General features: G+C 41.5%; 1 protein-coding gene across 11 annotated transcripts in view; it reads right to left on the bottom strand.

Annotated features, from left to right (window-relative positions):
* The window catches only part of ANK3 (ankyrin 3), a 382298-nt gene that overhangs the window by 42732 nt on the left and 324361 nt on the right, over positions 1-15205 (bottom strand). For all 11 annotated transcript variants that reach the window (XM_054206394.1, XM_054206393.1, XM_054206384.1 and 8 more), the window contains 6 exons: positions 14890-15114; positions 11697-11851; positions 4641-4852; positions 2338-2545; positions 1672-1768; positions 224-452 (listed from right to left, as the gene is read on the bottom strand). In XM_054206394.1, the coding sequence (XP_054062369.1) occupies positions 224-452; positions 1672-1768; positions 2338-2545; positions 4641-4852; positions 11697-11851; positions 14890-15114 (1126 nt within the window). The remainder of the gene's footprint in view (positions 1-223; positions 453-1671; positions 1769-2337; positions 2546-4640; positions 4853-11696; positions 11852-14889; positions 15115-15205) is intronic.

Genomic DNA, 15205 nt, shown 5'->3' with positions numbered 1-15205 from the left:
TGTGCAAAACCCACTGCAGACTGCCCTGGGGCATCCATTTGGAGACAAGTCCTCATGCTCCCCTTGCCTTGTCCTTTTTCGGTCACCTTTCAAGAAATTTTTTGACACAGCCTTGCTGTGAACTTCTATTTAACTAGGTTTATAGCAGCTTTTGCAGGATCTGTTGTCACTTGGAAAACACATTGTCCATTTACAAGGAGGAAGCCAACTGTAAGAAATATACCTCAATATCTTTGCTTCTTGCAACTTCTTCAAAGTTCTCTTGTTGCTCCAAAGTTTTGTCCACTTTGTCATCAGTCATGCAGAAGCAACGCAAATTGGATTCCACAGGGTCATTCATTTTGGCAAATATCACAAACTTTGCCATATAAGGAACACATATTAATTCTCTATAAAGCTGTGTTGCCAGCCCAACAGTCTCTAGTACTTGATGGCAGTCTGCGAGCCAAAATCTGGGTGTGAAAAAGCAAACCATTAAATCAACTTTTCATTATGCTCAAACGTTGTTTAAGCCTTTAAAGAGAAACCATGCCCTGTGATCCTTGGCCATTTTGCATGCGTATTGTCCTTGCAGACTTCCCAAAGCTGTAATTTTCCTTCTACTTTCAGTGGAGCTTTAACCATCCGAAAAAGGGCAGTGAAATGCCGATGTACTTATTTGACCCTTCTCACACTGGTATCTCATAAAACTGTCTATTTTAAGCCTCATTTGAAGCCAAAGCGGGGAAACTCTATTTCTTGTGACCACACACCACATATATTGTAATGAGCTGGTCCTTCACTGTTCACCTGATTTGCTAAAACAACCTCCTTGATAACACACATATACAGCAAAATCACATCTCCCATATAGGCTGAAACCTAATACACCCGAAGTGAAGTTTCCCAGAGACACAGATGTTACACTGTTATTTTATCATTTTTTGATTGCGAGGTTGATGATAATTTTGATACAAGTTATAAATATTTTAATATGTAGGTTTTATGAGTCTTTTCCACATTATTTCAGCCCCTGATCTATTTGGTTCTTTCAGCAATTCTCTTTCTTTATAAGGCTTTTTATAAGTGCAAATGTGATGCAATGAACGATAAATGCTTTACCTGGCATACCATGAATTTTCTCCACTCGGACGTATGATTTGTAACAGATCCTGTTGAATGTCTCTAATCAGCATCTAAGTCCACTAAGTCCATGAAAATTCATTTCAAACCATGATTTTTTGGCAAATGATATTTTTGTGAAAGTAATTTTATGTGATTTTCAACCAAAAAGCCCGCAGCCAGAAACTTAATGTCTCTAACTTTTTTTAAAAATTCTGTTTTTATGAATCTCACCAGTTTCTTTTTTTTTATTAAGTGAGAATTTAAAATTTTCTATTTCTGTTGCTGTTTGCAGAAAAACAAACCCCTGTGTGGTACTACAGCCTTTAGAGAAACAGCATGTGTGATTGCCAGGAGACACCACTGCAGCAGAAAAGGCCGGGACAAAGCTTCATGTGCAACCCCGGATGTGTGGGATGCTGATACATAATGACAAAGAAGCATCTGGTCCATTACTGCTTCATCAGTCTTGCAAAAGACTTCCAGAAAGCCAAAAAACAACCCCACAACTATGCGCTTTGTTAAGCAAAACTACTCCCTGGGTGCATTTGGCAAGCTCTGTTACCATACCTGGCTGAAACGTTGGTTGTGAACGAGACACAGTCATTTGAGAACGTCAGCGGAGTGGTGCCTGTGATATCCTCCCACTGCGCAGGTGAAGTACCTCCTACGTAAAGATAAACCATGGAGATTTTCTTTCAAACACCAAGCCTATACAGACTAAGAATATCTCTATCTTAAGTTATTCTGCTTACACGTAAAAGGAGAACCTAGACAATAATGTTGTCCATCAGCTGAGCTAGGTGTTGTATATTAATTACATCATATATTATGCACCAGAAAACAATGCTGATGTAAGCAAAATACATAACTACAGGTCAATAGCAAACTCTGCCTTGATATCAGCTAGGACACAATTATTTCTGCAAACTACTGACAATTACGTTTAATAGCCAAGGCTGAAATTCTTTGTACTGGCTAAATATAAAATAGCATTTAATAACTGTTGGCAGAATTCTTTTACAACGACATGAGACCAGACTCAAGGCCCAGGGAATCAGTGGGAGCCTTTCAAATGACCTCAGCTGGCTTTGCTCAGGAGAACTGATCTGAACTCTACTGGACCAAGCACACCAATGTTCCCTTACTGGAAAGCACGAGTTGTACAGTTACGAGAGCGAGCACAGAGGCATTGCTGTCACAGAAACCTTTGCAGAGAGGATGATTTTCTCTAACCTGTAATGCTACATAAAAGTCGAAGGCTGGGCGTCGTGTCTCCTTTGTACCCATTGGTTACACCTTCTCCTGACGGAGGCGGCACAGGAATTGTCATGGTTATTGGCTTATGAAATTTTCTTCTTCTTGGCTCCACAGTGACAATGGGACTGAAAGTTGCTTTGTTTCCAAGGATTTTTTTGACAATCTCCTCTGGAACTGGTTGAGCCTGTCAACACAGGGAAAGTATTTAAACTAGAGCCACAATTTGGTTGTAGACGTGTTGAACTGTTTTCCAAGAGATAACTCAACTTTCCTTTATTTTCTGTAGAATTTTATTTCCTTTTTTTTTTTTTTCCCCAGGCAGCCTTCTCCTACAGCTCTCCAGGGTGATTATTAGTACAATCCATGCTTAGTATTTTTCTCAAGAACCCACTTGTGATTTCCTAACAGCTAACTTGGAGAGCAAAACTATAAATCTCAGAAGGTTGCCTGCTGTATTTGCTAAGAGATTTTTAGAGCATGTTTGGTTTTATTTTTAATTTACAGTGATGGGTGATATTAAATACAATTTTAAAATGCAAAAAGAGGCCTATTTTGCTCACAGAGCCTTGAGAAGTGAGGACAAGACACTCTTGTCTTGGAGATGCTGAACAATTCTCACATCTCTGCCAAACACACATCTGTGCTCCTGAGGAACACCGCATACTCCAACTGACCTCTGTCCTCAGTGCTTCCCATGCTATTCCACTATTGATTATTAGGAAAGAAATACTGGTTTGGGTCAAATTCATACAGAACGCATTAAGCTATATCAGAACTATAAGCAAATTTCAGACTTTCTTCCTCCATTTTGTACCTTCAAAGGTTTCCTAACTACCTGGGAAGAAAGGAAAAATAGCCAATACAGCAAGAAATGCTATAGAATTTTTGTAGTTTTTGTCAGGTAAGACCTGAACTCAAAAGTGACAGACATGTCATCTTATGGGAAACCTGGAGTTTTGCATGCATTTGCCTTTTTTCTTTTTTAAACTTTCAGGTCTGCTTCAATCAGGCTGAGCAATGACTTGCTGCACTGTTTGAACTGCACAATGGTAGCCACGTTGCAATCTCAGCAGTGACAAGACTGCATATGGAGATGTGCTTCCTTCACACTACAGAGCTCTGGAAAGGCAGCTCTATAACCGTAATAGCAGAGCTTCCATTTTCTCAAGATTAATCACCTTTAGATGTGAAATATTATTAACAGATGAGAAATGTTCCAGTGTGAATTCCAAGCACTGGAATCCAAACCAGCATCCCTGTTTCATAAACCCATCAGATATGTCAGGTTATTAAGTAATTTTAAGTGATAATTAACATAACTCAAAGAAAAAAGATACCTCCTACGGAATGTTTCTCCACTTTCTGTGCAGTTTGTTTAAGGAGAGTTTAAGCTATTTGCTCTTCCCAGATTCTATCCATCGCTGGAAATGCCAACGGTGAGTGTCCTAAGCTACAAACCACAGATGTATATATGGGAGGTCTTTGACCCAGAAGCAGCTGGCAAACAGCTGCATAAACTCCTTACCAAACACATTCCTATGGCAAAGGGCGGCCCAGTGACACCAATCACAAGCCGCTACTTGTCCACGGGAGGCTGGGACTGCACAGTGACTGTGCAGCTCATAGCTGCCGGCAGCCACAGCCCTAGGGAAGATGGCAGACAATACCACTGAGGCTGTGGTGGCTCCAGGCCTTTGCTTTTCTCTCAGTTCTTCAGAGGCAGGAAAGATGGGGTGGGACTCTTTATGAGGGAGTGTAGCAACAGGATGAGGGGTAACAGTTTTTAACTGAAAGAGGGGAGATTTAGATTACATATTAGAAAGAAATTCTGTACTGTGAGGGTGGTGAGACACTGGAACAGGTTGCCCAGAGAAGTTGTGGATGCCCCATCCCAGGAGGTGTTCAAGGCCAGGCTGGATGAGGCTTTGAGCAACCTGGTCCAGTGGGAGGTGTCCCTGCCCACGGCAGGGGGGTTGGAACTAGATGATCTTCAAGGTCCCTTCCAACCCAAACCATTCTATGATTCTATGCTAAGCAGTATTCAAGGTGACGATAAAAGGGGAGCTGGGCTTTTGCCATGGGGAGGAGACCTGTGCATCGCTCATACCAGAGGGACAGTGAAAGGCAGAAAGGGTGCCCAGGCAGGTCTCAGATGTGAATACCACCCACCTTGTGACCCACTACTGAGGAGCAGCAGGCTCCTTAGCTGCAAGCCTCACACATTAAGACCAACGATGCCCTTGTAGATGTTGCAGATATGAACACGAGGGCAGCTTTACCTGGAGCCCCACGCGGATTCTTTTGGTTAGAGCACCCTCGGGGAAGGACGCCTGGACGCGCGGCACTGTTGTGCTGCTCAGCACCCCGCCCTCCGGGCCGATTTGGTTACTCTCCTGCTTGATTCGTGAAACCACTGCAAAGTACTGAGGGAAATCCTTTGTGACGATCCTGCAGATACGCTTCTTCTCTAGCTCCTCAATGCTGTCCAGCTCTGGTGGGAGAAGACAGTTAAAACATTCTGGCATTACCTGCCCAGGTTCATACCAGACACATCTGTGAGTGAGTGTGCGGGTTTTGAATGTGCCTTAAAATGCTTGAGAAGTTTTATTTATTTATTTATTTACTATAGGAGAAAAAAAATAATATTCATTACTATTAATTATCAAGCTTTGGTTTGTTCTGTGAACTTTTGCATAAACCGTGACAATGAGGTCCAACAGCACCAGACAGACAGATCTCCAGGACACCTAAGCACTAGGGTATGACAGTCTCTGCAGCAGTAGCTGCCGCAGGATGGCAGGTTTGTCACACGGCATGGCAGTCCTAGGAGGTCTGGAGGAGACGGTCAAACTTCTTTCCTCTCTCATCTATATTTGGAAGCACACAAGTGCACTGATCTTTCTGTACACATCTTCAGAAGACATTTATTTCCAGCCTCTTCCCTCACATAGCTCCAACATGCAGAAAACCACAAGAAATCACAGTTCATGAACTATCTAACGTCACACCAAGTGTGCAAAATCCAGAGTTTGCTCAGCTGAGACACTTGAGAAAGTTATCTCACAGACTGGCATCCATACAATCCTGAGCAGACACTGAGCTCTCCAGTAAATTGTGGACGTGAGAGAGCTCTGTCTGCCAGCACTACCAATGAAACCGTAGCAAGGATCCCTTCCCACATCAGGCTTTCAGCCATTTGGGTATCTGCCCCAAAATAAATGCATTGTACTCCTCAGTTCCTAGAGACACTTAATGCATCCTCCTCACAGATAACTGGAACAGAAACAGGTCATCAACAGTTAGTGGTCTTGGCCACATTCCCAGCTTGTAGGGTCACCAGGGCTCAGAAAGGTGCATAGAGTATCTACCCATATTAACTAAGTAGATGACAGACATATATGCACTGAGAAAAACTCTGTGATATGTCAGAAATATAAGTAATTACGCAACTATATGTGTGTGGGTGTATATATAAGCACTAGTGAAATACCTGTGATATAAACACTACTCACAAATGGAGATAATTACACAACTATCACGAATTTTTCCTGGAATTTCTTGCACTCAGCCTTTTTAGCTATTGTAACTGGGTTTCATGCCAGCACTCCACAAGTTTCCACTCTTATTTGCCTCCTTAAAAAGGCCACTGCATTCCTAAAGGAGAAAGTTTGTTCCTTGAAAAATGACATTTCCATCAGATGCAGCAAGAGAAAGCAGAAGAACCAGAAATGGTACCAAGACAAAAGACACTTGTATAATTCTTTGTTTTATGTGACTGAGACATTTTCCTCCTCTGAACATGTAAGCTCAATTACAGCTCCAAAAGAATTAGAATATAAATTTGGTAAAATGTCAGTTTTCCATTTTAAAACTTTCAGCAGGTAATTTGGATTAATTGCACGGTGTTGCTGTGGATCATATGTAGCTACCAGAAGAGGATAATTCCTTATCATAATGTCAGCTTCCATTTACTTTGACTCTGAGATTGATATCTGAAGCCCTCTAATGAATTAGGTATTCTGTCTTTGGAAGCAATGATCTGTGCAAGAGACAAACTGGATTCTTAAACTCCCAGGGAGGTATAATCTTTACTGGTAAATCCTATGCATTCTCCTGTTTGTTGCTAGAGACTAAACCACTGTAAAATGCTCACAGGGATGAAGGATAATTAAAATCCTCCTGAAGTAGAAAATTAGTGGTTTATATAAGAACATTTCAAAATCCTTTGAGCCTGGCAGGTGCTCTCCTTTAGAGGAGGAAGATGACGTGAAGATTAGAGTGGCAGACAGCAGTCAGGCATGGAGAGGAGTTGGACTACATATAGGGAGATTATGTTTGGATAATACATATGTAAGCTTCTATACGAAGTTGCCCTCTAACAGAAAAAAAAAAACAAAACCAAAACAAAACAGATGATGAGCAATCAAACCACCTCTCTAGCTGCCATGAGAAATGCAGCGTTAGCATGACAGAATTAATGAAACAGGGAAAACTAGTCCTGGGAGAGGTCACGTTTCCTGAACACACCTCATGCCTTTTACAGAAAGAGCTATCATCATTCCTATTTTCCTCAGTTGCTGACACTTCATTCCTATGTAATGTGTTTCAATTAAAAACCTCAAAGGATTTTTTTGGTTGGTTGGTTGGGTTTTGTGTGGGTTTTTTTTTAACCACAGAGAAGTATGCTATACACCTCACCTTACAGATAGGGATGGCAAAGCAGAAAGGTTAGTGGCAGAATTAGGAAGAGTGTCCCAATATCATTGTCTCCCAGATTTGTGCTAACAGTACAAAGAACACCTATTGCCATTAAGTTTTAGTAGGTCAAGAGAAAGATATTGTGAATACTCAGTGCATATACGTCTTCCCTGCAGCCCAAGTGTATGATACACTTATCCTAAACTGGCTGGTGGGAGTGATGGAGGAGAGACGAGATGGAGAGAAGGAAAGGAGAGAGGAAAGGAAGATCACTCCTCCCCACCCTCTGGTCCATGCTGCCACATGAGCATTACGTTAAAGTTCCTGGACAGGAGAAGAGCAACCCAGCCACGTCCTCCAAGGTCAGAGAGGGACCTCACATAGGGTGGCTCAGGTCAAGAAAAGCAATCACACCAGTTTTCTCAGGTGAGAGGCAGTTGTGGGTCAAATTCACCCCATGTCTAACACCTTTCTTTTTTACTTTCAGGTAAAGTAACGCAGAGCAGGAGTCTTCTGACCGGAAATGGAATAAGAGAAGTCACAGCACACCTGTCTGTTTCATGAGCTTCAAGGTGTCTTTGTGTGATCTGGTATCTGATTGCCCTTACCAGGGCCTTAAAAGGAGTTTTGCAGGCACTGAAAAAGCAAACCTCACCTGTACTTAGCAGACTGAACAGCTCTTTGAGTTTTGCAACCCTGCTGCAGTACAGGCTAGAGCAGAGCAGAGCTGACCTTGTCACTGTGCAGGGACTGAAAGTGGGATAAGCACAGGATTCCAGTTTCACCCTGTACACAGATGCGCCCGTTAAAAAATCGTTGCACTAAAAGTGGGGAACCCAGGAGGCAGCGCTCACAGAAGTACAGGAGATGGATGGAGGTGGAAAGAGCACATGGGAAGGGATGAGGAGAAGCTGAAGGCAGTGAAACTTGTCTTAAAAATGCTGGTAATCAGACCCACCCTCCCAGCTTCACTATTTCGCGTATGTAACTAGATGCTCCCAGTGCCACAAGGAAGTCTCATCCTCAAATAAGGCAATGTCCTTTACATGCTCTTTGTCTGTTTTTGCACGGTCTCGTATCTTGCCATTCACAACATGAAATTTAACAGCAATATGTTTAAAAACTTTTCTCGGAAATGTGGCAAAATCACTGCAGAGTGATTTACAGTGGTATTTTAAACTTCAAGCATAAACAGGGTCACACTCTAGTTTGATCTGTAGATTCAAAGAAGTAGTTATGTAAAAACTCCTGCTTCCCATCTGAAACCACACTGTGCAGCTGTAAGCATATTGTGGCCACAAATATTTGCATTTCTTGGCTCACTCACCAGTTTGCAAATGCCTTTCAAAAGATGAGCTACCCCAGAGTGTGCATTTATGCCCACGATTTGTCTACAGGTACTTGTAAAGGCTGCAGGAATGTAAAAAGCAAACACAAGTTATACCTAAAAGGAGGTTGTCTGAAAATGTAACCTATTTACCAATTACAAGACAGAGAGCTTCTTCCTAAATAAATAAATAATTAAAAAAAAATATTACTTGATTCAAGTTTAAATAAATGTAATATTGCCAAGAGCTGTGAAATACTACTCTTGTGTTTGGAACCAAACTCTCCTCTGCCTAAAAATGCCAAGTTCCCTGTATTCCCTCAGCCCTATATTTGCCTAATTACAGCACCATCTTTAGAATAAAAGCTATTTAAGCAGAAACCTGATGGCACCAAAGGAAAAACTGACTCTCTACTTCACGGTTCATTGTTCTTTCATGATAATAAAAGCAAAGTTCTCCTATTATTTAATCCTGCGTTTAGTGCCCTGAAGGGTTGCCTCCTGCTCTGGATTACTCTGAGTCTGAGATGAGGTTTTCCAGCAGATGGTGCTGCTTCCAGTAAAGAACAGGCAGGTTTTCAGCCATCCCCAGGGAGGGCGAAGAGCAAAGATGTCTTCGCTCTCATCCCCCGCTAGCTAAGCGGGAGAGCAAAACAGGAAAAACAAAACAGAGAAGCAGACTGCATCTTTAAAAATTCAGCATATGAAGGAGCTGGGAATACAAATCTGATTGCCCTCCTTTCACGACACAGATAGGAAAGTAGTGAATCACAGCAGGTCTAACACAAAATGGACCAGCTGCTTTTCAATACAAAAACAGGCACTCCTGCAGCATGTCATGGCATTCAGACATGACTGCGCAGATGAATTTTCTTGCAACGCCACACTAAACTTCTGGAAATGACTGACAATGTGGCTGCTTTCTATTTCAATTAAAGATTGCTTCTGCCTCCAGAGTTCATACCTGGAATAAAACTTCCTCCAAAGTTATGGCTTCTGAGATGCAAGATAGTGCTTCAGAGCCAGGTCTAATTGGGGTATTTTGTAACAAACCAGTAAAAGTTCAGATTTAAAAAAAAAAAAGCTTTTAATTCTGCATTTTTTTTATTTTTATGTCTTTACTTAGAAGACCTTTTACACAGCAAAGGTATCATTTAACTAGAGAAGAATTTTGTCAAGGCCCTTGTACTATTTTAATGCAGTTTTGTTTTATTTTCCTAACTAGAAAAGGATTAACCTAAAAGGAACTGAATAAATAATCAACACAATGCTCTGGGTGGGTCTACGGTATTTTTCCTCCTTTCCCCCTCATAAATGATTGCCTGGATTGGTAAATGGCATTTCTGCGGCTTGGCTTTTAAGGTGCCAAATACTTTCACTCTAAGGGAATAGTCAAGTGTCCATCATACTTTCTGTGATTCACTGGCTGTACATACACCCGCTAACCTCAAACAGCACTTCCCCCAGAAGGGAAGAGCCACCTGAAACCCTCAGCAGATCAGAAAGTTGTACTCCAACTCCAGTTGCTTGGCTCCAAATTGTGAGGCTTATTATGTTAGGCTCTAAGTACTGAGGGCTTCGTGCCCACTTCTCTCGAGGTGTTTTTATTTATTGAGCTCTCTTCTCTGTAAAATGTGAATTTATCCATACGGCACCTCTGGAGAGCTCTTTCTTAAGTGATGCAAGTTGGAGCACTTTAGAAGCGTGTTTTTATGCCCAGATTTCCTATTCCAAATTTGAACTAAGTTCAGTTTGGAAAGCACATGAAGCAAATAAGCGAGCTGCTGATCCGTTCTGAATCTCACCTCACCACTGACAAGGCACCGATACTTCAACCAAATGCCAAATCATTACTTCCTATCTCATGCTAGCGTGCAGAGAAGGAAAGGGTGAGACTTTTCTTTCAGAAAGGCTGTAACTACTGCCTTCGATCCTGAAGCAATTCTCCCCCAAGCAATACCATCCTGGGCCACGCTCAACCTTTTGCTTGTTCCACTGCTTTTAGGTAGCCCTCTGTCATGTATTTTTTCAAACCCACTGACCCAATGTTTGTAGTGTTTCTGCCCTATTGCGTGATTGGTTTTATTATATTTATTTCAAAATAAATAGCTACAATAGATCATCAACATGCAACAAGCAGATCTTTGCCGTTGCTCTGCATTTTTACAAGCTCATGTGCAGTTCAAGCACTTAGAAGTGAAAATACTACACAAGCCCATTCTGCTGTTCCCATTCCCAGATAACCAGGAAATCAGTAAAAATGCTAAATCTCAGATGTCCAGGGAGCCCCTCACAATAGCACTACTCTCCTTCCATGTTCTCAAAGCATGCCTTTTGCTGAGGCTGCCCTCTTCAAAGAAGGAGAGGCCAAGATCAAAGGCAGACCCTGCTCACAGATACCCCTCATAGCTGCCATCCCCCATGGCAAAAAGCCATTTTGCTTCAAATGCGTTTGCTGATAATGAAAGAACTCTCCTGCAGCTGGTACCCCACCACACTGACTTTCTGTAGGAGGCTATCCAGAGAAAATCCCGTGGATAAATCCTTATGGAAAACCAAAGTCCAAACCACAAGCAATTTCATTCACACTCAGGTGCAAAGATCTCGAGCAACGGTTTATCAGCATAAGTAATGAAAAAATACTTGCTAGGAAAAGAAAGCAGTGGTGCCAAGGGCTCACCGTGGCCCCAGACTGGCATTGCCTGCGATGTGTCCGCAGGGACCATCTGTCACAGCATCTTCTGACGAACTGTGTACAGCTGAGTCCTCTCATCTTAAGCAACTCTCACATGAACAGCAACGTCCAAGCAAAACAAGGGAGCCAGACTTCCCAGATGGGCATCAGGAAGGCAGGTTGTGTATTTGTGGGAGGCAATCTCTAACAATACCATTTCAAAGAAGAATGGCCTACAGGCTAAAGTCTGCATTTGTGGGAAAGTCTAATAGAACTGATATTTCCATTTCACCCTCGGTTTGGAATGACCTTCACATGGCCCTGCCTGAGCAACAGAAACAGGCTTACCTCCAGCTGGGATGTTATTCTCCACTTCATGCTGTAAAGCAACTGTGCATCTTTCCTTAAACTTGGCAAGACTTCAGACCAAAACTTACCACTGATTTCGGGATGTCTCCAGGCCACTGCTGAACAATTTCTCTTTACACTCTTTCCATTAGTTTAATATATAACATACACTGTATTCCCTAAAGTGAGATATTCCCTGCGCTAATTTACTTGAAGTTGCTTTAGTCTGCTCATCTTAGCAAGCCTGCACAAAGGTAAGGCTTGCTGAAGCTTTGAGAAAATGTTTACCTTCGTCCATGCCATTGAGTATTTCGGTTAAGTCTTCATGTTTGCTGTCATACTGGTGCTCCTTCCACGTTTCACCATTTTCACTTCGCAGTACGATTAGCTCTCTTTCTTTTCCTCGCATTGATCCAAAGTGCGGGATTTCCACTATGACAGGGCTAGAGAAAAAGGAACCATATTATTTTTAACCCTACATCTGCTCACTGCCCTTAATTTCCTACGGGCGTTAAGTCCTTAAGAGAGCTACAGTCATTTTAAACAGTTAGCACTGTTACTGTAAAAATGTTTTTGAAATTGCCAAAGCTGCACAATCCTTTATCATTTAAAGTATAATTAATAGATAACTTTAAAGGATTCATATGTAGCTCATTTTTAATGTAAATCTTCTGAAACAGTTGCCTACATGAAAAAATAGTGACGACTTCTGCTAAGGAGAGTTCTCCCTGCTCGTTTATCCCAGGATGTAGGTGATCCAACCTGCCTGCAGCACACACAGCAGTGCTGACTTTTAATGGGCATTAGCACAGTCAAAGTTCGGATTTGGCTCAAGGGATTTAAAGGGGCAAAGTCAGTTCAGAAACAGTCCAGCTATCCAAATGCATGCAACAGCTATTGACTGCAGCAGGAACTGCGCAGGCACGTAGGTTTTAAACTTCAAACTAAGTCCCAAACTTTTCAAAGCTCTCCCTGGCTCTCTGTTGATGCAGCTCCTGTGAAACGCAAGAGGTTGTTTCTTATGAGCTTCACTTTCTGGTGCTCATGCCCAAAATCAGAGCTGCGACATCGGCACTGTAAACATCACTGGGGAATGTTTAGATCCTTTCACAATGGATTTCTCTGAGTGAAGCAACATCACAACCACATTTATATTAGTTGCTGTCAAACATTTGGGGGGGGAAGGAAAGGGAATGAGAAGGCGGTTAATAATACACCTATGTCACCAGACAATGTATCTTCAACAGAGGACTGCAAGTTCATTACTGAACAGGTATTGTGAACAACCGACAGAAACCACCACTCAATTCATGTGCCATTCCTTAACAAAACAGACACTTTGGCCAAACACTTCACAGGCAGGATATGCATTTTAAAGTATGCTAAGACAAACCGACTGAAATCACACAGTAAGGGAACAATTATGGATTATGCAGCTTTAAGACATTTAAATAGACAGTATCATTATTTTCCTACAGAGGTTGTAAAGGATTTCACTGCTTTGCAATCACTCAGTTAAAAGTAGCATCACATGATGGGAGAAGTAGGCAGTGCTTCCATGTACACCTGCAAGGTGTTGGGTTTGTTAACCAATCAATTACCTGAGCACAGAAATCACAACAGCCGTCATGAGGAAAAACATAAACTAGGATTTTTTCCCATGAAAATAGAAAAAGATAGTTTAATCAATACGTCTTTTAGATGCTTTTAAGAACACCCAGGCTGTTACTCTAATCTCAAGTCCTTCAACAAGAAATAGGAATGTAGCTGCTCTCTCCCATTGTGCACAGCAAGTAAATACCAAAAATTCAAATACAGTGCTTAAGATATTTACTCTCTAGTTCAAAAAGAGTACAAACTAAAAACTAACACTGTAGTACAATCTTTGCAGGCTAATAGTTCAGATACTGTCTCTGTAAATATTTAGAAACCACACAATTTTGTGCATGACATTTAACAAGAATACTCAGCGAGAAGGTATTGAACAGGTTTGGAACACCAAACACTCACCAATATTTTGAAAACCTAACGCGATAAATTTTGCAATATGGTTTGAAAACAACAAAAATATACAGAAACATTCTTACATTTTTAGACTATACACTGCAGTTCCTTTGGGTAGCATACTTGACTATATAAATTTATTTTAACAAGATGACTCTTACAGGTTGAAAAGATTAGTATTTCTCCAACCTTGTTGAATGAAGTCATTTAGTCAATGCCATTTTTTCTAAAAAATCTTTCATAAATAATAGACTTTATGTGATCACGTTTTACAAACACTTTTCCCGAAACAGACTCACTCAAGGCCTGTAAATACCTTCTCTACCACAGGGTTGAACTTAAAGGACTGTCACTGTGTATTAAAATGTATTTGATGCAGTTGAAACACTTCAAATTTAAAAAATTACAAAAGCACAGAAGTTATGAAAGCAGAATGCTGGCAGTGAATTTTACATGCCTATAAGCACAAGGTAGTAGCAGAGCTATATTAAATCAAGCCACTATGATTTTCTTTCAGTGACATAAATCAACTGAAAGCTATAGAAAACTTAAAAAATAAAATAAAATGGGAATAACAAAAAATTGGAAACAAAAGAAAAACTGTAGACATTCTGTATCTTTTCCGTACGTATCCTACCCAATAAATTTTGTTCCTTGTGGACCAAGCTGCAGGATTCGGCTAACCATGCTCTCGCCCTCATTTAAAGGGGGAGGAGTGTTAGGAAGATGCAGTTTACTGAATAACATCCATGCAGCAGGAAGAGAAACGAGAAGGGGAAATTAGGAACAAGCTGTCATTCCCGACAGAACCGGCAGTTTACACCAGGGTGCCACTTATGGTAATGAACAAAATTTATAATTAGGAAAAAAAAAGCCATATCATAGTGGATTGTTTCCCCTATTTTAAGCTTTAAAAAAATCAGGTCCTAGCATTTATACTACTTGATGCTCTACAATAAGCGCTCCGCCATCGCTCTCAGTGGCTTTGCTCCACAGGATGGAGACAGGCAGCTCCCAGCAACTCCGGCAGAAGCCGTGCGTATGCTGCAGCATAGGGAACAGAGCTCAATATTTATGTCCTTATGGGTGACTTAAGGACACTTTTTTGTGATAGTAATGTTTCTCTAACACTCTACGAGCAAAAGGGTGAAAACCTGTTTGACATTACAGGTGTGCGGCTCCTCCTGACTTCAAAGGCAGGTTGCATGAGTAGATGGGGGCAAGACTTGGCCTTTTCATGGCTTTCGTTACCTTTAGCTCCACCCTGCAGTCATCATAGAGGCAAAGCTCCTCTTAAAATACAAGGGTACTTTCTGGAAGGAATGGCAGGTTGGCATTTTTTAATATGTCAAGTTAAGTAGCCTATCTTACATGCTCAAATGAGATAGAGTCAACGTTTAACTACTTAGAACCACAGGATAAAGGAAATGAAAGATGTAACATGAGTGTAAACAATGAAATTCATAGAACAACTCACCCTAAAAATTGTGCCCCTGCTGGCCCCATTTCTACAAGTCTACTTGCTAATCCTTCTCCTTCAACCATCGGTGGTGGGCTGGCCAGTTTATGCCTCTTTACCAAGCGGCAGGTGATGCGGGTTGGTGCTGTACACTTGCGTGGTGGGATAATTATTCTCATTCCATGGTGGCGACTACCCCTCATCGAACCCCCACGTGCGTCAACCATAAAACTAACCAGGAAACTGTAGGAAAAAGGAAACACGTCAATGAAAATGGTCACAGAACAAGCAGAAGATCAGCAAAAAGTCAAGTGCCACAGTTTTTAAAATATTA

The sequence above is a fragment of the Rissa tridactyla genome, chromosome 6, assembly GCF_028500815.1.
Source record: "Rissa tridactyla isolate bRisTri1 chromosome 6, bRisTri1.patW.cur.20221130, whole genome shotgun sequence".
NCBI lineage: Eukaryota > Metazoa > Chordata > Aves > Charadriiformes > Laridae > Rissa > Rissa tridactyla.
The sequence above is the reverse complement of the archived record's forward strand: the minus strand, read 5'-3'. Positions and strand labels throughout refer to the sequence as shown.